This window comes from Vanessa atalanta, chromosome 6 (genome assembly GCF_905147765.1).
Source record: "Vanessa atalanta chromosome 6, ilVanAtal1.2, whole genome shotgun sequence".
Classification (NCBI taxonomy): Eukaryota; Metazoa; Arthropoda; class Insecta; order Lepidoptera; family Nymphalidae; genus Vanessa; species Vanessa atalanta.
In genome coordinates, this window is record NC_061876.1 from 2,933,221 (window position 1) to 2,960,908 (window position 27,688).

Sequence of the window (27,688 nt, forward strand, 5' to 3'; positions counted from 1 at the left end):
ATATGAATTACTACATTATGAAACGTAAGTCTTATTGTAAAATTATAATTGTTTTTCTATCTATATATAACTTCCGTAATAGTTCGTTCTCTGTGTTTTTTTGGTCAGATTTGTTAAATTAGATTTGACTATTCAAAATACATATAAAAATTTATAATTGTATTATTTTGAATAAAATTGAACATATTATATAGAGAGACGTCTAGGGCTACCTCTAGATGAATGTTTAGAAAAGCAGGTTTTCTTCTGACTTGCTTACTCACAATTAAGTTTTAGACGCCTTGACGTAGCAAATGTTAGACATGGCGTCGACTATATGTATTTTGTTTCGTAGATTTAAGCAGAAAATTAATGTTATGTAATTTATTTTATTTGATAAATAACTACTAATTTTTTGTTATCATTCTAAACTAAAATAAATAATCGATCATTTAATTTCAGTATTACACTGCACAATAGTATTATGGTACATGAACATATCTCCTATAAGCTCTTTTTATCACGAGATATCAACCGTAAATCCGAATGTCCCGTTACCAAAAGACTCGTATTTTGGGTACAGCATGGCTTCCTTAGATAATGAGTAAGTAAATTATTTATTTAATATTTTTTATGACAAAAGCAGCGTTCTTAAGTTAGCTTAAATATAAATATAATTTACAAGCGCTTTTACACTTCTTATAAATTTAAGCAAGTACTTTCTGAATATAACATAATTTCTGAAAATAAATTATTCTATAACATTACTAAAACTTACTCCAAATTACTTGATGGTTGAGCTTTGTGTAGGTACCACCCACTCATCAGATATTCTACCGCTAAACAGCAGTACTCAGTATTGTTCTGGTCCGGTTTGAAAGGTGTGTGAGCCAGGCAGGCACAAAGAACATAAAATCTGTAAGTTCGGGATGGCAAAATAAAATTACGTTGTACGTTATAAGTTTCAATCTCTCTCTATATTTTTACAATGCCTCACAATCATCCAATTGTTTTCCTTATGACAGCTTAATAACTTTTAAAATAAGAAATAGTGTTACATGCCAGTATTAAATGTTATTCCATATAAAATAATATTAACTAAAGTTTTATAATATGTAATAATAATAATAATGTGACATTATTAAATTATTAATGATATAATTAATTATGATATCCTATGACGTAGCATCGTATTGGAGGCTAGGGCTAGTCTCTAACACGTCTTAGTTCCCAAGGTTGGAGGCGCATTGGTGATTTCTATGAGTGGTGGTGACCACTTACCATCACATGGCCCAAAAAAAAATGTTGTGTTTTGTATATTACTAATATATAATAATATAAATACGAACGTTACTCTGTTTGTCTATCTGTATCTTACTCAACCTTGAACTCCAAGGAAGGAGATACTCTTGTTGCCTAACATACTAGTGTATTGTACATTTGTCACTGATGATTTATCACACGTTCCTTCCTGTCAGCTCCACATATTATTTTCAGAACATATAATATATTTTTTTTAGTTTATCTCAATTAAGTTCCGACTCCAAAAAAAGTACTACGTTATCATCAGTTGTATTTTTTATATCAGTTACCTCAGAGTCATTTATTAACCGATTTGGTAAATTACTTTGATGACGACCTCCGTGGTCGAGTAGCATGTACACCGGTTTTCATGGGTTCGCTACTCTGAGGTCCCGGGTTCGATTCCTGGCCGAGTCGATGTAGAAAAAGTTCATTAATTTTCTATGTTGTCTTGGGTCTGGGTGTTTGTGGTACCGTCGTTACTTCTGATTTCCCTTAACACAAATGACATAACATTAACATAACATTAACATTAAGATCAGAGTAATGTATGTGATGTTTTTTTCACTATTTAATACATAAAATATAGCTAAAGCCACTTCCAGCCGGGTGTCCTATGACATCTCACTCACATCTCGTTTTTTATTTTTATTTTGGACTATACTTCCCGATGGTCCCATTGTTTGTTTTCTTTTTTTATATATATTATTTTGTTAATATGATTTTAAAAGTTAATTATTATTTTATATTCATTTATCTTATCGTCGTTGTTATACCGACACGTCGCAGCGCATCGAAGTCACATTAGGTACCATCGGTATTGGGTTTTGGTAATTGTGTTGAATGATAAACACAATGAACAAAAATGTCGCTTTACGATACGTGTTATCATTAATTTTTCCTTGTTCGGCTGTTTTGGTTGTTTTGATAATTGTACCTTAATTTTTTAAAATTGTAATATACATATACCTCTGCGAGTAAATAATCTGTATTTGTGCGTTGTAACACAAATATGTTTATATGTGAACTTCTTTTTTTTAAATCATTAATGCTATACTAATTATAAAATAATTTAACTCAAATAATATAAAATTTTCATAGATGAATGTGATTTTTTTTTTTTATGGCATTGGTTGGCGTACGAGCATATGGGCCACCTGATGGTAAGTGGTCACCACCGCCCATAGACAAAGGCGCTGTAAGAAATATTAACCATTCCTTACATCACCTATGCGCCACCAACCTTGGGAACTAAGATGTTATGTCCCTTGTGCCTGTGATTACACTGGCTCACTCACCCTTCTAACCGGAACACGACAATACAGTGTACTGTTATTTGGCGGTAGAATATCTGATGGGTGGGTGGTACCTACCCAGACGGGCTTGCACAAAGCCCTACCACCAAGTAAATAGTATAATGATAGTTTGTCATAATCTTTTTTATCATATTATATGGACTAATTGTTTTACTTTTTTTTCAGCCTCGTGATAAGTGCACCAAGAGCTGATAATATTGGGAAAATATTTAATTATGACACTAGAACCGATACCACGACGAGTATATTTTTGAATCTTAAAAGAGGTAAATGTATTGTAAACAAATTCAGTAGCATATTATTTAAAGATCATGACCTCATTAGTTTAAATATCACTATTCAATAACAATCATTACTAACATGAAATAAATAAATATATAGAGATTCAGCCCACGTGCAAGGTGCAGGTGTTACGTACATTTTCCGAGATTAAAAGTTACCTATGTCCTATTCCAGACTATATTATATTTCTATAAAAATTGTTCAGATAAGTTCAGCCGTTCTGATGTTATTTTCTAGCAAACATACATATAAACACATAGCGGATCCCGCGGAATTACCATAAACATAATAAAATAAAACTTTATAGTACATTAACCTGATTGGTTAAAAATGCACTAAAATTCAACGAACAATTAATTATAACGAGTTTTCTATTTCATACTTAGGAAACTGTAATCAAAGCCACACACAATTTCACACACTTAAGAGATGATTTCCGCGATAAAAATAAGCCTGTGTCCTTCTCCGCGATTAAAACTATCTCCATACGAAATCTCATCTAAAAAGGTTCAATTGTTTAAGCGTGAACAGTAATACTTATGCGTTTATAACATCAGTACAATTAGATTAAGACTGCGGAAATAAAATTAGGGTTATCGTAAGATATTCAGGCTTATTCTTTTAGAAAAGGTTACACCTGTCTTTATTCATGTTACTTGACTACACACCTCCTCATTCTCTTATTTTGCATCACGTGGTTGCTGTTTTGCCCAAATTTTGTCGGTTCATACGTGTATCTTTACCGATGACAGCGGCATTCAAACTCAGGCACAACTGAATTTTCATGTGCTCAATTTGTGTTTACAATACACCTCGTGCTTGGCGGTGAAGGAAAAGGCTCGTGAGGATACCTGCATGTGTCTAATTCTGATTTCATACACATTCACGCATTATTTCAATGAACTCCTACCACACTGCCACTGTGTATCCACCAATCCGCATAGGGGAAGCGTGATGGAATAAGCTCCCAAATCTTATCCGGAAAGGCAAATGATGCCAGGATTAACCCAGGGATGGAATATTCACAGGCTGTTATTTTATATATTCCAATTGTTATATCAGTAATATTTAACATTAAATAATAAGTGGTCACAATACACTTAGTCGTGTAGATACTATATACCGTATAAAAATGTGTCATTGTTTGTAAATTACACTAAAGACCGGTAGGATATTGTACAGGACCACCCGGGTGGGTACCACCTATTTTGTCCAATTATTCTTCCCCAAAACTGTATTACGGTTTAAGGGTCAGTGAACTAGTGTAATGCAATCACAAGGGATATAATCTTGGATCTCATTGTTAACGGCACATTGAAGGTTTAGGGAGTTCTTTATACTTCTTACAATAGCAGTTTCGTTAGTTGGCGGTAATTAACCCGATCCGTTTTCTAAGATTTTTAACAAAACTAACATGCTTTAATTAATATCGCTCATGTCTTCATGAATGAATGTTATATTAAGCCTAAAACGATTGTTTATTGTATTTCAATGATTACCATAATAAACTTCCCTTTATAGAGGTTACGGAGTTTAACCATGACTATTGGCTGGGAGCCACTGTCGCAAAAGGACATTCATATTTCGTGGTGAGTAGTGAATTAATATAATGCTGAAAATATACTATTTAAAATAGAAAAAATAAATAATCAACACTGAGTTCTCACTTGTTCTATTTCAGACTTGCGCGCCAAGAGTTGTAGAATACAGTAAGTTTCATGACTTAAACATCGTAAACATATTTTGAATTTATCTCGTAGACAATAATGTTTATTTTTATTAAAAGTCTAAAAACCGTAAACAATGCATCGAAATCGATATAAAGACACATTGCCATTATAATTATTATTTATTTATTTATTTATTTATTTATTTATTTATTTATTAACACCAACAAGACATACATTAATTAAAGCGAAAAATACATTATTGAACAAGTAATCTTAAAATCTAAATGTTGTCTTAATTATAGGTGTTACACACATTACAAAGAAAAAATAGACACGTAACATGCAGATAAAATTACATTTTAAAAAGGAAAATTATAAAAAGAAAATACTAATAATCATCAACATAAACATTAAAATAAAAAATAGTGTATTGTAAAAAATTAAATTAAATTTAAAATATTTATAATTTTGTAGGTTAATATCATTAATAAATATTAAAATAACGAATTACAATATCCAATAAAATGAAATATAAAACAATTCAAATCACATATTCAATTGAGTAGTAAGGTTCTCCGATATTAAGCAATAACAAATTAAAGAATACATCACAACCATCGATTACTTTAAATTAGAATTATAAAATGAATAAAAATTTAATAAATTACATTTGAATTTCACAAGGTTATCGCAAAATATGTCAATATCCATCTTTCTATCTAATTGCTTTTTATCAATAGTGGATGAAGTAGTACAATTGTTTTCTGTTAGTTTATAGATAGCATTGTAACTTAACATTAATCTATTAATTGGAGAGTAGCGTCCTTGACGTGAGCGTGTAGATTTTTCTACAAATGGAGTATAAGACGACGGTCTTAATGTCCTCACCGGTGCACGAATATTTAATTGTTTTAATAAACAGGGACTGTCAATGACACCATTCACCAATTTATATAGGAAAGTGAGATCATAGAGCTGTCTTCGATCCGAAAGTGAATGTAGTTTAAAGAATTTAAGCCTATCTTCGTATGTCCTAAGGGATTTGACTAGGTTAAGATCAAAGCACAAATGCCAAAGAAATCGTTTCTGAATCCTTTCTATTCTTTGTGAATAAATATTGAAGTGAGGATTCCATACAACACTGCAATATTCTAAAATGCTACGCACCAAGGCTGAATAAATAATTATTTTAGTGCGTGAATTCCTAAATTGTTTGCAGTTACGTAAGAAAAAACCAAGAGTCTTAAAACCTTTATTTGCAATATTGTCAACATGGATATTATACCGAAGTTTATTATCGAGTATAACTCCTAAATCACGTATGTGAGGCACTTCAGATAGAGCTGTACCATCAACTAAATATGTTCTTGCAAAAGAAGTCTTTTTCCTAGAAAATTTTATTACATGACACTTCTCAGCATTCAAAGTCATGCCATTACTCCGACACCATAAAGACAATTTATTTAAGTCCTCCTGTAGGAGTTCTCTATCGGTATCTGTAGAAATAGGTCTAAAGATCTTTAGATCGTCAGCGAACAAGTAGCATTTGGAGTAATTAAAGCAACTACTGATATCGTTGATGAATATGTTAAACAGCAAAGGACCCAGATGAGAGCCTTGTGGTACGCCAGTTTGCGCAAAAAATGGTTCCGAAGCATAACCATCAACGACAACAGTTGAAGATCGGTTAACAAGATAAGACCTAAACCAGTCCAGCAGTGGGCCTGATATACCTATAATTTCAAGTTTATGAATTAAAATACCATGATCGACTTTGTCGAAGGCCTTACTGAAGTCTGTGTAGATTGTATCAACGCACATGCCATTATCAAGAACTTCAGTAATGTCTTCTACAAAGGACACAAGATTAGTTGCTGTGGATCGGGCTTTCACAAACCCATGTTGTTCAGGTGCAACGAATTGTTGGAAGTGCCAAGAAACTACAGGATACAAAAGTACCTCAAAAACCTTCGCAAAAACAGACATAATTGATATGGGTCTATAATTCCTAGCTTCCTCCCTATCACCAGTTTTGAACAAAGGCAATACAAGGGCCTTTTTCCACAAGGTAGGATAAGTGCTAGTTGATAGAGATTTATTGACAATTATTGCAAGTGGTAAAGCCAATGTTCTAGCGCAAGTATGGACAAAAATTGATGGAATCCCGTCAGCTCCCGCTCCCTTATTAGAATCCAGTCTTTTTAAAACATTGTAAACCTGATCCACCGTAAAAGATATTTGACTAAGGTTCGCAATATTACACAAATTTACAGAAATGTCTCCAGTGTCTGTAGCCTGGTAACCGTTATTTTTATTATAAACAGACGAAAATTGCTTAGCAAAAACATTGCAGATGTCCGTTCCGTTGGAAGCAATTATATTGTCGCCCTTAATTTTTGATGGATAAGAACTTTTCCCCTTTTTTTGTTTTAAAAATGACCAAATTAACTTAGGATTAGACCTTAAAGATAACTCAAGGCGTTCTATATATTTAGAATAAGAATATGATAAGAGTTTCTCGCACCTTTTCTTCAATAAGTCAAAAGTTAGTTTATCGCGAGGATTGTTGTATTTTCGAATCTTTATTCTATAATTATATTTTTCTTTAATACATTTAATCAGACACGAAGTAAACCAAATAGGATATTTATGACTACGGGGTTTCGTTTTGGGTACATATTTTAATATCAATTTACGAATTTGGGCATAAAATAATGAGACCATATCATCAACACAAGGGCATCTGCTCAAAATTTCCTTCCAATCAATTTCGCTTAGTTCTTTTTTAATATTCTCGTAATCTGCCTTGTGAAAACAAAATTTTGTAATATTGCTGTTAGGGATGAGTGTCGTAGAATTTTTTGAATCGAAAGAAAAAATTAAAGGTGGATGAAGGGGATCGACACATGTTAAAGGATCAAGGCATGAAGTAGTATGAATTTTAATGTTCGATAAAACAAGATCAAGAATTTTATTTTTATTGTTCTTTATATCATTGAATTGATACAACTCATTGCACGAGAGAAAGTCTGTTAAAAGGTTTTGCAAATAACTGTTGGAGGGTTCTGCACAAAGATGACTATGTGGATCCAATGACCATGTTATGCTACTAAGATTAAAATCGCCAGCGATAAGTATATTATCGGTAACAGACTCCAGTACTCGATTCGAGTTATCGACGAAATGTTTAAATATATGCTTTTGTACTGGAGGGGGGATGTACACAGCGCATATGTAAAGTTTTTCAATCTTTTCTTGGGCGTTTAATACCTCTACACAAACCCAAAGATCCTCGCACTCGGACTCGAATCGGGACATTCGCGAGGAATTGTATTGATTAGATACAGCTATGAGCACACCGCCTCCATTTTTCGAAGCATGAAATCCACCACTCTCACGATCACGTCTGTAAACAACATAACGATCATCGAAGATTTCAGAATCGGATACACTCCCATTCAACCACGTCTCCGTCATAATTACAACATCGTATGAGTTACAGATTATGTTATTAAATAAGTCAATTGTCTTTGATCTTAACCCCCTGACATTTTGATAATATAGAGAAATATTATTATGTAAAGGGCCCTTAAGTAATAGCAAATACAATAATCAAACTTAGCGTTATTTTATGACAAATTACTAACAGTGTCATGATCTCGTATATATACATAATTTGAACCTTCAGATTTACGTACAAAAATTTTTCCATCACGAACCCAGACAAAGCGGAAACCCAGCTCCTTTGCCTTACGGCGAGCTGCAGCATGCAGAAGTTTTCCTTCCGGCGTAAGATTTTCTACCACATATATTGGAGTTTTCTTGGTATTAGCGATTCCCAAATGGCTAGTGTTAAGTTTATCCGTACTATTATTTTTGTTATATTTAATAGTAGCTGCTAAAAATTCATCACGCAACCTAGGACTGCTAAACTTAACCAATATCGATCTCGGTCGGGGACTTTTAGTATTCATCCTCGCAAGTCTAGCACAAAAATGTATGTTTTCTTCTGCTAACGGACATTTTATGATTTTACCTAACTGTTGCACAGTGTTTATTAAATTTTCTTGTCTATGTTCTGGAACACATTGGATCTCAATATTTGAAGCTCGTGTATGCTGCTCAAGTTGCATAAGGCGATTTGTGATAGTTTGGTTTGCAGCACGCAAATTTTCATTCTCCTTAATTAAATTACTCAACTGTATAGATTGGGCGGTCTGTTCCGATTTAACTTTTTCAATATCATAATTTAAAGATGTCAAAGCACCTTCAAATGAGGCAACAGTGTTCTTTAATTCTTGAATTTTAGGATGCAAATCGTTAGTTAGAATGTTGCGCAATTCTTCTCTAATTATTTCACGAACATTAGTAGCCGATAAACAAGAGCAAGTAGTAGTACGGCTCTTAACGCGCTGAGTGACAAATTCCATTTCTACCGGAGTATTGCGAACAGGAGTGTTGGAGTGATCACCTTTCCTTGGCTGTTTACATCTGCATGCATCGCATATCCATAGACTTTTCATTTCCAAACTCATCTCTGTAAAATCCTGGTTTGATATTCGTGTGCATATGACGTGATATCTATCTTTACATTTGTGACATTGTAATGCCTGAGAGTCATCAAGTTCATCAGGGCACCCAGCACACATAAAGTTTGCCATGGTTATTAAGTGAAAAAAAAAAAAAAAAAATGATAACGCTGAGCTCGGATTTGAACCCAGGATATAACCAATGACAATCGTATTTTCTACGGCTGCGCCACGAGCTCTAATACCTTAGATTGTAAATAAGTCCCTCGTATTTGTATTTGGAGCAAACTGTGTTACGAAAGTTCAGTGAACTTATATTTTTTATATATGAAGCTCATTAGCGTTGCCTCACTCCGATCACTAATGAACGTTAAAGATGTCCTTTAAATGCACTGATTTTAAAAAGTTTTTGCTTAATATCTTCAAATATACAACACAAAATGTTATAAAATTTCACAATATTAAAAAGTCACAATAACTGAGCACAAATAGAGAAAATATTTTTGTTAAAGAGTAATAATTACACTAAGAGAGAATTAATTACTTAAGCAACAAAATTATACGTGTCTACTTCTGTCACTTTGAAACAAAATTATTTTCTGTATCTATCTGTGGCTTCCGAGCGATCGTGGGTAGGCGGGCGAGGAGAATCAAAACCACGTGTTTGAAGGTTTTACAATATAACAGTAATACAATCAGCACTTTCTGTATTATAATAAAGTAACGACGCTCCACCAGGCACGTCTTGCTTACACGATATGCAAATGCATTACACAAAAGAGCCTGAAGTTGCGTCAGAGTGAAGAAACGTCCAACCGCACTATATCCAATGTTACTGTCAAAAATGTCATTATTACTTTTTTTCGTTTCTTGACACTCTCAAAATACAGTGGCCCGTCAGATATTTAAAGTTTAGTGTAATATATTAATAATATAACGTAAAAATAAATAATTTATTACGTTTTCAGTAAATATTGGATTCTATTTTATTTACATGATAAAAATAACCTTTGCTAGAAGACTAAATAATAACTCAAGAAACGTCCATAATAATTATTATATAATTATTAAAATATTCATTTATAATTAGACAATAGTACACTTGGAAATGAGTATTTTATCAATATTTAATTTTAAGGTTATGTCAAGATAGTTGCAACGAGACTAGTCGAAGTTCGGAGTCGGGTCAGTCGAGTCTAAAGCTGAGATGGCTAGATAGTACAAAATATTGTAATTGATGATATTTTAAAGTTTGCTAAAATTGAACGTGTACGGTCACATTAAGACACGATATGAAATCACAATAATACACATGTATCCAGTGTAATCACAGGCACAAGGGACATAGTGATGTAAGGAGTGGTTAATAATTACTCACTACTTCTTATCTATGGGCGGTGGCTACCACATACCATCAGGTCATCCTTCAAGAAAAGAGCGTACTTATTTCTTAAAGGTCGGTAACGCACCTGCAACCTCCTGGTGTTGCAGATGACCATGGGCGGTGGTAATCACTTTCCATCAGGTGAGCCTCCTGCTCGTTTGCCACCTATAACATATTTTTTTATGTTGGCCCATATGCTCGTCCGCCAATCGATGCCATAAAAAAAACGTATATATCGTCAAAAGTGACCGGACGTGACGTAATCAAAGTCGCGTTCACAATTGATACAAATTGAGAATTTAATCGGAAATCAAAATAGAATCCAACTGGTAACGTTAAAAGCAAACTATATACATCTATCAACATCTAGAATTTAATCGTGTATCTTAGAAATTAAAATAGCGTAAACCCAAAAGCTTCGTATCGATATGTGAAATCGCGCGCGGCATAAATTGAGCTGCTCAAAATCAATGTCAAAAGTCTATACTCAATATAGAGCGTTCGACTTGCTTATCGATAGTTAAAAATCTACCACCGGTTAAAAAATAAACATGAGTATTTATAAATAGGAATTGAGCGTATGTTGGTTCCTAATCAAGACACTTGTTGTCTTGATCACGAATCAACGTATATATACTCATTTCATTGTTTTCAATTCATAGATAAATAAAAAAACCCATCCCAAAGAAGTTTTTGTTTCTTTACTTCTAACAGTATTGTAGATTTTGTAACAATTTCACCCAAAGCGTCCTCGTTCTTTAATATATTGTAATAAAAAGGTTTTCAAAGTACGTAAGTAAGTTTGCAAATTTTTTCGCCTTCGTCCAACTTGCAACGAGCTGCTTACGTCCGTCTCTACATATTGTAGAGACTGACGACTCAGACTGAGCGCCATTTGATTATTACAAATAAACCGAGTCGTTTGACTTGAGCAGATCGGTACCGATATACGAACTGAGCCGCTTATTGCGCTTGCACTCACTTGTCGATTCACGGCTTAAAGTATTCAATGTTACTGATAAAAATGTCTTAAATTATTATACATTGCGTATTTCTTTCACAGATTTACACCCTCCGATAGACCCGTTCACGTCAGGGACATGCTTTAGTTTCAGAAATAAAACAATTATGAAATTGCCAGGAAAAAAAGAAAACACTAATATCTTCAGTAAGTATAATAGTAATGAGTGTAAAAAAAGGTTCTACGAGCTGAGTTAGCTCAGTGGACAGATTGTAATCAAACATTGTGAGTTTAAACCTCTGACTTTTCCTTTGCTTATAATGTACTCTAAGCATCAAACAATGAAATCACGAGGAAACCTGCATGTATCGATTGAAATTATGCTATATGTACATAAAACCCCCATGGTACCAGAGTGGTGGAATAAGCTCTAAGTCTTGGAATATATGAGAAAGGAATTTAGACCAACAGTAGGTCTATTAGTGTTGGTATTATTACGCTTTGAACAACCAAAATGGAACTTCATATAATAATTTGCTATCTACAGCAATTTAATTTTTTTTTATAGATTATCTTAAAAGGTAGATATAATTTAACGCTAAGATGCTAAAAGTAACAAGTAGAATCCGTCCCAATTTCAAGGAGATTATTAAATCGATAATTATATGAAATTAGTGTTAATGCTTGTGTTTTTGAAACCAGGATCAGATTTGAAGGTTTGGGTGCAAATTTGAGGTCTTGGAGTCTTTAATTACTTTTAAAATCAGACGAAAAATAAATTTGTTTTATGCATCAGCTATTTTTATAGAAAAAAAAATTCCTAACTTATTCAGGATACCCGAAGACCCAGGGGAATGCACTGAGTGCTCTTCTCTGAATAACAGATACAGATATACCTGTCATTATCATAGATACGGCTTAAAGATTCACAAATCAAACATCAAATATAGAACAAGTAAAATAATATTAGTGATAATACATCTGCTGGGTAAATGATTCTAGTCCTATTGTAGATTTGGAACTATTTACACTGTGCTGCTGATATATTTAATATCATCAGATTTTTTTCAACAATGTCATTCAGTTTGGAACTCCAAATAAATGACACCAATAAATAAATTATATAAATGCTTACCGTTTCTCAGATGGAAATTTAGATTCTTTTGGATGGAGCATCGATGTGGATCCTCTAAATAGAATTATGATAGGCGGTCCTATTTTAAATGGTGGTAAGTGATTCTTGTAATTTCTGATTTTAGAATAATCTATTATAATTATACCATATACCAATTATTTTATTTGTATGGTGAACGTACCAATTTAAAGAAAATATTATCTATGATATATATGTGTATATTTTGGACAAAGCTGATTTGATGATGATTTGTAGAAGATTTTTTTTATAGGTATTTTCAGATCGGAATTAAATGTTTTATGTTTATTGTAGGTTATGTAAGCGTTCATCAAACAGACTTCACTTCTCCGTACATTTTGAGGAATACAACAAACACATACAATTTTGGTACGTATGGTCATCTTATCCTCTCTTATAAGCATGGTACAATATAGAAGACCATATACCAGACCAGTCAAACAAGCACTTAAATCTAAGTTTAAACTAATCGGGCGTTTTTTTATTTATTGTCTGTAAATTAGTTCAAATAATTCTGAAACAAGTTGCAAACAAAAAATAATACCTTTACCAGCTTAAAAAAACAAGTACAACTTTTTGTCGAAAACATACACGATTCTTGTAATTTCTGATTTTAGAATAATCTATTATAATTATACCATATACCAATTATTTTATTTGTATGATGAACGTACCAATTATATATGTGTATATTTTGGACAAAGCTGATAAATATTTGTAGAAGATTTTTTTTTATAGGTATTTTCAGATCGGAATTAAATGTTTTATGTTTATTGTAGGTTATGTAAGGATTCATCAAACAGACACTTCTCCGTACATTTTGAGGAATACAACAAACACATACAATTTTGGTACGTATGGTCATTATGAATTTTTGCTACTCGCAAAACGAATCTAGGCAGCTTAAATTTCGATTTAAATCCTTGTTCGACAAAACAATAAATCATGCCCAAAATCTACTTATTAAATTTGGGCTATAGAGACCATTCCTAACATAGACAACTCTTAACAAACAAGAAATCTAGTAGATGCAATAAAACGAGCGTTAAATTTAAATTAAATATAATTATATTTAATTTCAGGATACAGCATCGCGAGTGGCTACTTTCTATCAGATAAGGAAATCACCCACGCCGTCAGTTCTACTTATGGAACGTATGGCGAGGGCCAGGTACTTCGCAAAACTTCTTGCATTTGAGCAACTGCTAGAGCAACTGACATTGTACTCCTGCTACTTTTCTTTTCCTTTCATATGCCTAATTTGGTTACAGGTATCTATATTCGGCAGAGATTTCAAAGAAAAATATAGAATTATAAATAAAGGAGTTGGGTCTATGTATGGAGCTGTGCTATGCGCCTTGCGCTTGGAAGGCAGCCGTTCTTCTTTGTTAGTAGGAGCACCAACTTATACAACAAACCCTCATGAATACGACGAAGGCGCTATATACCTATATGTGCCGAATTATTCTCCTAACGCAACTGAAGTAAGTATTACTTTAATGATACTAAGAGTTAAAACATTAAATGATACTAAGAGTTCAGACGAGTCAGTAAGCAGAAAACGACCTTTTCAACCAGAGATTGCAGGATCAAATCTGTTTATAGGCTTAATTTATTATTTGCTCAGAGTGATAATAATATCACAAGACTTGCATGTATCAGACGTTCTGCCACGTATTTGACCTACATTTGAGTAGAGTTCTAGCAAAAACTCTTTAGAGAATGTTTGAAATTTTTACTACAAGGAAGTATTAAGTAGTTTTAAGTGGAAAGGAGATTTATTTTCAGCGACGGATCATTCAATGATTGTTATTTTAAAAAAATGCTACTTTAGATGCTGGAAGAAAATTAAGTTATCGTTTTTAAAGTATGAGATCCGAGATGGCCCAGTGGCTAGAACGCGTGCATCTTAACCGATGATTTCGGTTTCAAACCCAGGCAGGCACCAGTGAATTTTCATGTGCTTAATTTATATTTATAATTCATCTCGTGCTCGGCGTTGAAGGAAAACATCATGAGGAAACCTGCATGTGTCTAATTTCAACGAAATTCTGCCACATGTGTATTCCACCAACCCGCATTGGAGCAGTGCGGTGGAATATGCTCCAAGCCTTCTCCTCAAAGGGAGAGGAGGCCTTTAGCCCAGCAGTGGGAAATTTACAGGCTGCTAATGTTTTAAAGTATAAGAAATTGTGATCTAGGTTTTGAAATGTTTATATTTTGTGAGTTACATAAACCTATGTGTCTAATTTAAGATGCTGGTACTTAAGAGAAGAATAAATGGGACATCAAGTGCTGGTTATTTCGGTTACTCTATTGCCAACATCGGAGATTTAGATGGCGACGGCAAAGATGGCAAGTAATTCTTCTAACCTAAACGGGTTTATGAATATTTCGTATAGACGAGTATAGTCTCATTTTTAACAATAAGTTTAATAATTATTAATTACGTCTACAATATGTTTTCATACTTCACTCTGCTACTCACTTCTGATACTTAAGAAATATCTACGTAAAACATCTAAATTCTAAATCTTCGACTGACGACTTCAATAATTCTATACGATAACATTTTAAATCGTCCTTCTTAAAATGAAAAGTGATCTGTCATATATCACTACTAAGATAAGATATTAGCAAAATATTCTATTAATCACATCAATCTCCTGAGTTAGTTGAACCTGTATTTTATAAAACTACATAAATAAGTCATAGTTAAATTGTATGATTCTGAGACAAATATTTTTCAAAAGAAGCCAAGCATATATGAACACAACAATACAGAGTACTGTTATTTGGCGGTAGAATATCTGATGAGTGGGTGGTACCTACCCAGAGGGGTTTGCACAAAGCCCTACCACCAAGTAAATTAATGGTGCATTAGGCCATGTACCATGTAGTATAGCATATACACCCATAGGTCATCATCTTGGTAATATAAATGAGCATAAAGAATTGGATAACAAATACTGTATATTTGTAAATCCATTTAAAACTTGGAAGTTGATTTAATTACAATAAACAATAAAAAAAAGTATAATTTATCATTATCGAAACCAGATTAATTTTCGATGAATGTTCTAGAAATTGCGATTGGAGCGCCTTATGAAGATGAAGGAAAGGGAGCAGTGTACATTTACTCAGGACATGGTCTTCTATCTGGCAAACCTTGGCTACAAAAAATACATCGAAAGGAGATCCGATCCTTTGGATTCAGTCTTGCGTCATTAACTGAATCTTATGAAGACGTATGTAATGGTATGGCAATATACATAATATATATATATATATATATATTTTAAACAACCAACAAAGTGTAATTTACCCATATCATGCGGGTGCATTTCAAATAGACAATCCGCCATCTTGGACGTCCACCATATTGGATTTAAGTCGCGTGACTATTTTTTTCATATTCCTGACAGCAAACCCTTTCATTTGATATCCATATCATGGGGGTGGATTTCAAACAGCCAGTCCGCTATCTTGGGGAGTCCGCCATATTGGATTTGTAATGACGTTTCTTAGCTAGTCATGTATTGTCATCAGAACTCAGAGCGTGTGCAAAATTTCATCTTAATCGAAGACCGGGAAGTGGGTCAAATTAAGATTCCAAAATTTTCTTACATACATAGTTACAAGTGAAGCTAATATAAGCGTGTTAAAAAACAATATTAAAAATAATAATGTCCTGCTGGTGTTGGCCACAGGAGTTAAGCACGAAAACTAATCACCTAGGCAGTTGACGTATCATAAGCACAAGTTAAGTTTAAGCGCAAAAACAGTTGCATTATAATACTCTCTCGTAACCTGAGAGCGATCATCCTCAGCAATGGCTTTACGTTTCTTGCAAAGCATACGTTTTGGCAGAGTATAATACGCTGCCAAAATTGTGATTTCTTTGACAAGATACGTAAACGTTATGTTTAATTTGCCCGATCCGTAATCAACCGGGCGCCGGGATGTGCATCCCTATAAACTGCAGCTTTGTAACTATTAGACCAGTCTTGAAAGAACACCTAGAAGCATACCTGTAGTTTATTATGACGAAATAGATTCACCAATTACTACAATAAAACACCATTTTATTTTTATGCGATTCAATGATTAATATGGAAATAGTAAATATTGGTGTAAGAAATGTCTCTTTAAAAAGCATATTATCTGGACAGACACACTGATACGAGTTATTTTTTAACTTTCTAAAGTAACGATAACGTTTATTTCAGGGCTAGCCATCAGCGCGCCGCTCGTCAACAAAGTATTTCTATACAAATGCACGGCTTATATAACTGTTAACTTACGCACAAAGTTCCCGGATTTGCAGGTATGATATTTTCGATTTCAAATATTTTCAGTCTGAATGTAAATAATTTAATTTAATTTTACTAAGACAATAGAAGACCAGTTATAACTAGTTATAAGTTATAAAATAGGCGGACGGGCCAATAGGCCATTGGATGCTAAGAGGTCACGAGCGGCCATAGACAATGGCGCCGTAAGAAATATTAACCATTCCTTTATACAACAATGCGCCACCTTGGGAACTAAGATGTTATGTCCCTTGTTTGTACAATAGTTACTGGCTTACTTGCCCGTCAAATCAAAGTTTAAATTTTTTTTTTCATTAGTTGCTTGTAAATTTTCCACTGCTGGGCTAGGGCCTCCTCTCCCTTTGGAGGGGAAGGTTTGGAGCATATTCCACCACGCTGCTCCAGTGCTGGTTGATGGAAACACATGTGGCAGAATTTCGTTGAATTTAGACACATACAGGTTTCCTCACGATGTTTTCCTTCACCGCTGAGCACGAGGTGAATTATAAACACAACTTAAGCACATGAAAATTCAGTGGTGCCTGCTTGGGTTTGAACCCGAAATCATCGGTTAAGATGCACGCGTTCTAACCACTGGGCCATCTCGGTTCTTACAACAAAAGTACAACGTTACAAATTATTGCTGTTTGGCGAAGTATCAACTTACATAGTACCAAATGTTTAGGTAGATAATTCAAATATATAACATTTAAACTTATATTTTATTTTTAAATAATAATAACTGCTGTTTATATACTATATTTCAGAAACGCGAGAATCGACGTTTTTTTGAATTCGATGCATGTATAGATTTTATCTATCCTAAGAAACCCGAATTAATTGACTCAGGTAAGAACCTAAATAGTCTTACTTTTTGTACTTAAGTGAATATTTAATTAACTCAGAAGACTAATTAATGTACTTTTGTATTTTTAAATGATTAAAAAGAAAAACTACTGACTTTCTTGCCGGTTCTTTTCGGTAGAATCTGCATTAGCTTCACTTAATATAGTTTGTTAAATGACTGATGATTCATAAGTGTTTGTTAAAGCCTTCCTGAATAACGTATATTTTGATTCAATTTGATTTGTCAATTATCTAGTTAAAATCATTTACGTCATCGTATTTAAGATAAAAACAAAAAAAATACATGTATAAAATTACTTACCTAGCCAATGCGCCATCAAGAGTTATGCTTTTATTTAGACTAACTCGTTCAGCCTTCAAACCCGAACTCTATAATACGAAGTGTTACTGCTTGGCGGTAGACTAATATATATACAAAGGAGTGGGCAGAGTTTTTTGTAAAAACTAAATTCTGAATCTGTAGTATTTAAATTGATTCATATTTAATTCAAAATGCTGGAAAGGGTCTACTGTAATAAGCATATATTGATTTCGTATTGACAAATCGTGATTATTTGAATAGTTCGTTTGAACATTTTCAAAACCCGTAATTACGTCAAACGTATAATTTGCGAATTATTTAGCTGTTTTGTTGAGTGAACTCTACGTTAACTGTGTTGAGTTCATTGAACTCAAATTAGGATTGGACTTATAATTACATCGTTGTGTAGACGCTAGCGCCATTTTACATTCAAAACACGTCCCGAAACTCGATGCTGCCATTCGAGTGCCACTATTTGTGACTATATTTTTACTAATTACAATTTGAAAACCAGATTTTGAAATAAAAATTTCTAGCTGGCACAATACATAGAAATAAAAATAAAAGCAATTAATCAACAATAATATTTTTTTTTTTTGTAAAAAGTAAGAAGTATCTCAATAGGGTTTTTTTTTTAAATATTTTATATGTTCTATATATGTAACTGTATGAAGTTGCCATTAAACATAGTTTTTCCCGATTTTCTAAAAAATTGAATATTATACGCCAAAAATAATTGTGACTCTCTAAGGACTTACTTCAGAAGTATACAGATTAAGGCATGCAAATTCGTCTAGCCTTTGATGTCGGTTATAAACTTATAAAGTTTCTTTACCTACTTTATGTTTCTAGTCACCCAAAAGTCGTTGCTTACTTAATTACAAATAAAACTACGTAATCACAATTGGAAATATAATGCTGATATCTTAGGTTCAACTTCATCCGGGACTACTACTAGTATTGGACTTTAGTTATTTAACAAAATAGTTTGTAATATACAGGCCGGTACGCTGTCCATACTTTAAGTTAAAATTATCAAGATTTTAATAATTATTCTGTGTTTTTTCGTACATATGTACATACATTATAAAGTATAGAGTACATTTATGCCAATAACATAAGAAATTAAAAGTTATTATTAATTTACAGAAATTGAATTCAAAGTTAAAATAACGCATACATATGCAAGATTAGATGGCGCTGCAGCTGATGGGTCAATTACTCATCATATATTTTTTAAAGAACGTCCCAAAACCTTTTGCGCTACCTCCAAAGTGTTGACACCAGAGGTACGTACAACAAGCACGTTGATAATAATAGAGAAACTATTTTTAGAATCGTTAGAGCTAAAAGAAAAAATGTTTACAGGAAGGTGATTACGACGAAATGATAAAATATAACATAACAGCAGATTTGAGCGAATCGATGCAGAAAAAAACAAAAGAAAAGTTTAATAGAGCACACGTTCTCCTGAGTGACAGGAGCGTGCGGTCTTTGGAAGGTCAGCTTTGGGCAGCTAACTGCAATAGGACGTATGGTCGCTGCGTGCCCTATCTCACCCTTAAGTCGGTCACTACAATATCGTAAGTTTTACCAGTTAACCGAATCTATTATAAAATTATCGCTACCTTTCTCGGCAATTAATCAGATTCACTTCTTTCAAGACAAAATATTAGATTAATGATATTGGCTCAGACTATTTTCCCGTGATACTATCCCTTCGTCAACATTATCATTTGCTATCTCTTATTCCACTTGGTCGTAGTTTATTTTATGAAATAGGTAGGCGTATTTACACTGACTCACTCGTCCTTCAAACCAGAACACAACCAATACAAGGTATTGCTGCTTGAAGTAGAATATATGATTGGCTAACTCGTGCACGAAACCTTCCATTATAATATGAGAGGTCGGGACGCTTACATGTATGGATAGATGGATTAATAAAAAAATCCCCTGGCAACCATGAATTGAGAAGAAGTGTATTCTAATTCTACTCTATCGGGACAAAAGTTTTGCTCATTACATTGTGTAAAATGACTAGTGAAACATGAAGATTTCTATAGAACTTTACATAGATTGGTAATTGCTTTTCAAGCAATTCACATATATACTAGTTTTTAATACCTCATGGCATTTCTTCACGCTTAAGTAACTTTGAGTCTCAATTATTCAACAGCGACCCGTACTTAGTGGGCTCTTCAAAAGAGGAAAGTTTTTCCTTAATTATTTTGAACTCTGGCGAGACTGCTTATAGTCCGTGCGTGATAGTGACCGTAGTCGGCGCTCACGTGCTGAGCCATCCCCCTGCATGCACGCGCGGAAATGTCTCGTCGCAAGTGATCTGTAAGCCAAATCAAATATTACCTAGTGGATATAAATGGGTAAGTTCATTAGATTTGGATTTTATAATACCTTTGTAGCGTATTTAGGTGTATGCGTACGTTGAAACGTCTATGTTTTGTCTATGGAATGATTTGACGTATGACGTACTTCCTTTCTTCCCTTCTGGTGTGAGCCGCGGTAACGTGTGTTATGTGAGTGCGCCGCGCTTTTGAAATTAGCTTGTGTAACGGACATATATCTCATATATATCATAATATATGAGCATAACATTGAATTGCAATACAATACTTTATAAACAACTAAAATTACGTTTAAGTTTTTTTTATTGTTATTTATTCATTTGAACCTCAACAGACATGTGGCGTATCTATCTTTAATTGTTGTTTTTTTTTATGTGTGCCTATTCCTACATCCATATATATATATATTCCTGAGTACTTGGATATTCTTTAAATATGTATTATAACAAAATATATATATTTTTAAATCAATATTACTGTCATTACAGTCAATAATTATTATATTGAGATATTGTCGACATAGAGGTTTTACTATTTTAGCCAACTGGTAAAATCGAGATTGATACGTCGTTTGCAACGAATCAATTGGACGAATTAACGATCCAGTCGGACCTGTACGATAATTGCAAAAACAGAACAGATAAAAAAACGGTACAACAACTATTCGGTTTAATTTATGACTTCAGCAATATTAATATACAGGGGTGAGTAATAAAATCTAAGTGAATTAAAAAAAAAGGAATAAAAAATAGAATTAAACTATTATTTATAAATTTCTGGATGTGTTATGTGTTTGTGTCAACAATTATTCCATCAGTCTACTAATATGTACGAGTGGTACATTGTCATTCAACATTTTAAGGTTTATTCGCGAATCATCACTGAGCACTAGATAAATTATCAACACATTAAAAAAAATTAGTCGTTTGATATGCATGCGCAAACTTCGGTTTCATAATAAAGTATCAGACAATCTTCAGATTCTCCTGATCTAAGCAGCGAGTTATATCTGCTGTCAATAGTCAAAGTCAGATGATTAAAATATCTGTATTATTTTTGTGTTTGACTGCCTCGTCAGTGCAGTGACTAGGGTCGAAAAAATTATTGGGTCTCTCTGTCGAAAGATTTTCTCAAACGTAGCCCGGAGTCTGGGAGTTGAAATTGGGTACTCCTATAATCCGAAAAGCACGTACTGCCGTTGGTCTTGCACTTGCACTCTTGGTCATGTCGAAATTGCCTTTCGGATTATGAGAGTGTATTATACCTGTGCTTATGCAAACATTTATGCATGATAATATTTTCTGCTTGGTTGACTTGAGAGAGTCTTGAGATTTTACCGTGGCCGGTCAGGAAGACATTATCACAATTATTTTTGTTGCGTACTGTAAGCATTGCGCACTAAAGGATTTCATATATACATCATTTATTTGCAGTCTTACCAACCCGAGTAAATTCATGAATATTACAACCGTTGATATCGCACTTGGGAAGCAATTTCACCATTTATATTCGGTAAGTTTAATGGCAATTAGAGATTTGCCTCAAAAACAACTTCGCGTTTTAGTGATTATTCGGTAAGTAACAATTCGAATACCGCAGAACACGATTATGTAATTTTAAGCAGTGATAAAGTAAAAATACACGTGAAATCAAAATAGCGTGTCACCGTAAGACGTTCAACATATAAAGAGTAAGGTGAAGTAAGATGAAGACGAAATCCGTCCTAACAATAAGCACTACTAAAGATACAATAAACTCTAATTAATACGCAATCTTAATTTAATTAAGATTCTCGTAATCCAAACAGTGGAGCACACTTCGGCTTATCATTAAATCATATTATACTAAAATACCTACCCGTCCTAGCTTCTCACAGGTTTAATAAAGGTCTATGTACAACTGTTAGATACATATAGAAGAAAATATCCTATTTTTCTACCTAGGAATGCTAAAATTCGCGGCTTTTCTCTACTTTATTATGAATTTATTATACGTAAATCTTCCTCTTGAATCACCGTGTTTATTTATGAAAACTGCATTAAAATTCGTTGCGTAGGTTGAAAGATCTAAGCGACTTTGTTTCATACAATGTATAGTTGTCCCAATTTATTACAATCAACAGAAAGTAAACAAGCATCCCAAATAAACGTATATAATCCAATACATTCACAATTTCAGATAAGGAATGATGCTCCGACAGACTATTTGAATGCAAAATTTAAAATTTTGCTAGAAAAAAGAAAATACTTAAGTTACTCAATAGAGGTAAGTTACGAAATGAACACTACGTGTAATACAATTTGGTCAAGTTTTACAAAGCGAAGATACTTTTTTCCTTATAAATATAATGGGATATATATATATATATATACATATATCTAATAAAATATGAATTCTCCCATAGACAACGATGCTGTAAGAAATATTAACGATTCCTTACAACACCAAAACGCAACCAAGCTTGGCTACAATGGCTCACTCACCCTTCAATCCAGAATACAAAAATACTGAATAGATAATGTTTTTTAGCGGTCGAATATGTGTTAAGTGGATGGATGTCGAGTGATGTCCAGCATTCATTCATTTTTTTGTCTCTGCCATGTCTAATGTTTATTATACCTCTAAAGCTGCAACAATCAACTGCGTTTCAATTTGTGAATACTAATTTATATTAAATACTAGCTGGATGATTCCTCAGCCTATATAGTCCAGTGCATACAGACAAAATAAAGACCGAACTTCGAAAAAATTAGGGGAAAGCTGGAGTTTTGGATGAACCTTCCTTTTGTGGTTCTAAACAAAATCCCAAGTCCCCATTGATCCATGTGCCGCTAAGAAAGTTATCCAAGTTAAGAAAGGTTGCGACAGACAGTTTTTCGCGATTATCTCGTAAACGGTCATAAATATGAAAAAAAAAATTATTTATTAAAGTATTTATTAAATTTGAAGCTCATAAATTTTCCAATAAAAAAGATTATATCACACATTCACTGGACTAATGTCAACTTTCTCAATGACTTGTATGAATAATTTACCGCGTAGTATTTATCTAATACTTGAAAAATATATTTCTGACTTATATCATTGTTTTTAAGGTGGCCTGCAAATGCTATATCATAAAAAAAAATGAAACTGACACCATGATCGAATACACATATAAGGTCGAAGAGCTGAGCAGAAGAAATGAAACAAATGTGTATCTAAGTATTAATATCGTGCCAGATACTCTGGGTTCGTATGCTAGCAGTATTCTGTTATTATTTAATCTATGCTAATATAAAAAAAAAACTGAAGAGATATTTTGTTTGAACGCACTTGTCACTGGAACTACCGGTCAGATTTTAATTTGTAAACACACCGATAAAATTAAACGTGGAGGCTTGCGTCTTCGTAAGCGAACTTCTTACGAAACGGCCTAGGGAGATGGAACGTTTAATGCGAGTAAAGTCACGCGGAACAGCTAATATATTTATAAAAAAATGTAAGTGTCAAACTAAACCCAATTCGAAGAAAATGATCCACGCATGTCACTTACTGTATAATTTGTTTTAATAATTTATCTCGCACATGGAGTTGGATAATATCGCAATTACATAATCAAAAGATGTATACCACCGTGTTTTACTTTATTATAAGCAACTAGAACTAAAACATTGATGAACAATACTCCAAACCTCCATAGCAAGAACACACTGTGTAACGGAATATAAATATATTATATTTAATAGCCCTATAAATTTCATTACATTTCATATAATACTTAAATTATAGTTATATTTGGTATTTATATCATATAGTATGGATTTCATTGTATATTATATGCGGCAGGTGTTGATATAACTCACAATATGATTTCTAGACTAACATCTAATAAATTCTAGATATTATTTTACTATCCTCGTAAATTGCTGAAAATGCTACGAGTTTATTTGTTTTCGTGTTACTAAAATACATCTTATTTTGAAATGGAATGTAATTGTTTACAAAACAGAGCATGTTTGTCTATACGCTGGAATTACAAATAATATTACCATTAATTCGTAATCAAACTATATACAATATCAATGTTCGATATAGTTCAAATTCTCAATATGTTCTAGCCTTTAATCCTAACTTATATCTTACAACAAACATAGAAATATGTTTATTTGTTACACTTTTAAGTCTAAACTACTCAGCATGAAATAGTATACACGTTTTTTTATGATATAGGTAGCACGAGCAAATGGACCACCTGATGAGATGTGGTCATAACCGCCCATAAACAATGGCGCTGAATCAAATATTAACCATTCCTTATATCGCCAAAATGGCACCAACATAGGGAACTAAGATACTGTCTCTTGTGCATGTAGTTACACTTAATCACTCGCCCTTCAAATCGGAACAGAACAATATTGGGTACTGCTGTTTAGCGGTAGAATATCTGATGAGTGGATGGTACCTACCCAGACTAGCACAAAGCTCTACCACCAAACAATTTGTGAAGGGGTACAATAAATGACTTAAGGTACCAACACATGACCCTCAAAAGTAGGCGTAACCGCTACGGATAATCGAAAATTAAAACCCAAAAATGTTTACGTCATGTTACAAAGCTAACCTTGAATTTAAAAATTGTCGTTGATTTATATGTTTGGGGTTCATTGACCGGTCACCGTGAATAATATTTTCATAATGCTCCATTGTAATTGGTCGTTAAACGACGCTGCACCAACTACTACAACTATACTTCTGATCCGCAGATAAGTCTGCCAGCTTGTGCTAATATTGTTATATAAACTCAAGTAGGTACTAACACGTAAATAAATAACTTAAATTATATTATTTGCACTCTATCAATTACAGATGAATTAATACCAGGCGGAAATGTTACAATACCGTCAAAACTAACTTTGTATTTGAAAGAAGATATACAAGAATTAAGGTAACTCACCTGTTTATGCAAAGAATACTCATTACTTCTCACCGTAACACTCAGAGATCTTAGCCAAAGATAGCCAAACCAGCGACCACTGAGTTTTCATATAATTTTGACTTTATAATTCGTGTTCGTCGGCATAGGAAAACACTGTGAGATAAAATTCTGTCACTTGTTGAGTTGAGGGAAAGGCTCCAAATCTTCTCCTGACAATCAGTAGGAAACATAGCAATGTGATTTAGATTAAGCAGAGTTTGACAATATTTTGGAAAAAAAACATAAAAATAGTTTTCGATAACAGTACCACTATTCCGTAAAAAAACTCACTACAAATGAGATATTTATACTTATATTATAAATACGAAAGTAACTCTTGTCTGTTTGTCTGTTGCTCTTTCCCAGTCAAACTGAACCGAATTTACTGAAATTTGGTACGAAGCAAGGTTGAACTTGCACTTGACCGACCAACATCTCATTCATCAGACATCAGTATCTCATATTTTTGGAAATTACAACTTCAAGAAGGCGGCAGTAGTAGTCAGCAGTCTAGCACCGGACGATTTGTATTCTTATAGAATAACATTGTAGGATTTAAAAAAAAAATTTCAAATTACATGAAAATTCTTCTGATAATATTTGGTTAATAAAATATCAATATTTTTTTCAGTGTCTCGACGACCTTGACACTCAAATCAACCAAAGTTGCCGCGTGGATTATAATTATCGCAATTCTGATGGGTCTACTTATTTTGCTTTTAATAGCCTTCATATTGCGCGAGGTAAATCAATTATTTTAATTTTAATTCCAAAAAAGGGCTTTTTCGCGTAAGCGAACATGCCGCCCTGGTTCAGGATTCTTAAGACGATACAAAAATAATATATATTAAACTTAAAACTATCTTAATAAATCACAGGTCTATGACCTAATATGGACAACATTTTTGCGAAATTTGACGTTGGATCTGCCAGAATGACATTGCATTGTCCAACATACTTTATATCTCAATTAAGTGTAGTTCTAAGTGATTAGAGGTAAATTAATTTAAAAATTATTCTTAATTTCGTACGATACGGATCCATAGACCGCAACGGATACATAGAATCCTAGATACTGCTGCATGTGTGTGTTATCTTAGGTGCATGTTTAGGTTATCTTAGATGAGGTTTGTGCAAACTCGTCTGGACAACAATACGTGTTTTTGTTGTGTTCCGGTAACATGGTCCCAAGAATGGGGGGGAATTAAAAAAAGAGTTAGAGTTAAACTTCTCTATAAATTTATTACATATTATAGACAGGATTTATATATTAAGCATTTAATTTAATTTGAATAGTCAATAAAGTTTTTAAAAGAAATGAGTGTATCAATATTCGAATAATGTTTCTTCGGCGTAATTAAACCGTTTTACCGGCGTAATTAATCTATTTATTTCCAGTGCGGCTGCTTACAAAGGAAAAATAAGAAAAAATTAAATAGCTTAAAAGAATTTGTCCGAACTCAGAGTATGGTAAGTTTTTACAAGATAGTAAATTTAATTTACCGTTACTAAACTGCGGAATTTATGCTTATAAAACCTACCGAGGTATTCGTATTTATTTTAAATCAATAAAAAGAGCATTAGTTCTGAAATATTTTTTATCTGTTGATGTTTGCAATAAAAAAATGTAATGGTTGGAATGGTTAATCTCTTTATTATGTAATCATATAAACGAAGGAAGGAATTAATTAATTAAGGCAAAAAATAAAATAAACTTCCTTCGAACTCGATAATTACTCACCACCACCCATTGACGTGGTCACTTTAATAAATATCCAACCTTGACAACTATGAGTCATGTCTCTCGTGCCTGATACACTAACTCACTCAAGTATTGCTGTTTAGCGGTATAAGTGATGAGTGGACGGTACCTGTTCAACTTACTCAAAGGCAAACACCATAAAGTATTAAATCGTGCCTTTTTAATAATTCAAACATTGTTTGTATTTTAGCGTGAAAACTCTCGTGGACATAGTATGCAGCGGGGGGACTAGGAAACAATTTGTATGACATATGTCTATGGTCGAAAAATAAATTAAATTAATTGCAATTCATCGCATATGTTATCCTTTTTATCATTGTGTTTGAAAAAAACCGAACCGTGCAAACCGAAAGAAGATGATGGATTATACATGGAACAAATTCATCGACAGAATTATAAATTAATCTTAAGCTTTTGTAATTATTATAAGAAGAAATGTAAAAACACTTTATTTTTTTATGGTTACATTTAAATAAATCTATGTTGATAATATTTAATTATGAAAATAATCATTTTTTTATATCAAGTTTATTTATTTATATTCAG

The 27,688-nt window shown here is 33.1% G+C and overlaps 1 protein-coding gene across 2 annotated transcripts; it reads left to right on the forward strand.

Annotated features, from left to right (window-relative positions):
- Nucleotides 1–27,577, forward strand: LOC125064542 (integrin alpha-V-like). Of its 2 annotated transcripts, none has more exons than XM_047671641.1 (25): nucleotides 1–24; nucleotides 442–583; nucleotides 2,763–2,863; nucleotides 4,401–4,468; nucleotides 4,561–4,588; nucleotides 11,526–11,630; nucleotides 12,569–12,652; nucleotides 12,871–12,945; nucleotides 13,659–13,747; nucleotides 13,848–14,060; nucleotides 14,832–14,931; nucleotides 15,661–15,834; nucleotides 16,806–16,903; nucleotides 17,657–17,738; nucleotides 19,207–19,346; nucleotides 19,426–19,640; nucleotides 20,237–20,441; nucleotides 20,964–21,127; nucleotides 21,857–21,935; nucleotides 22,602–22,688; nucleotides 23,519–23,654; nucleotides 25,272–25,350; nucleotides 26,012–26,123; nucleotides 26,779–26,850; nucleotides 27,333–27,577. In XM_047671641.1, the coding sequence occupies exons 1-25, from the start codon at nucleotides 3–5 to the stop codon at nucleotides 27,372–27,374; spliced, it is 2,712 nt and encodes a 903-aa protein (XP_047527597.1). In that variant the 5' UTR covers nucleotides 1–2; the 3' UTR covers nucleotides 27,375–27,577. The 2 variants fall into 2 exon arrangements, with proteins under 2 accessions (XP_047527597.1, XP_047527598.1); XM_047671642.1 differs by lacking the exon at nucleotides 12,871–12,945 and adding an exon at nucleotides 13,356–13,427.
- Nucleotides 27,578–27,688: the final 111 nt, after the last annotated feature.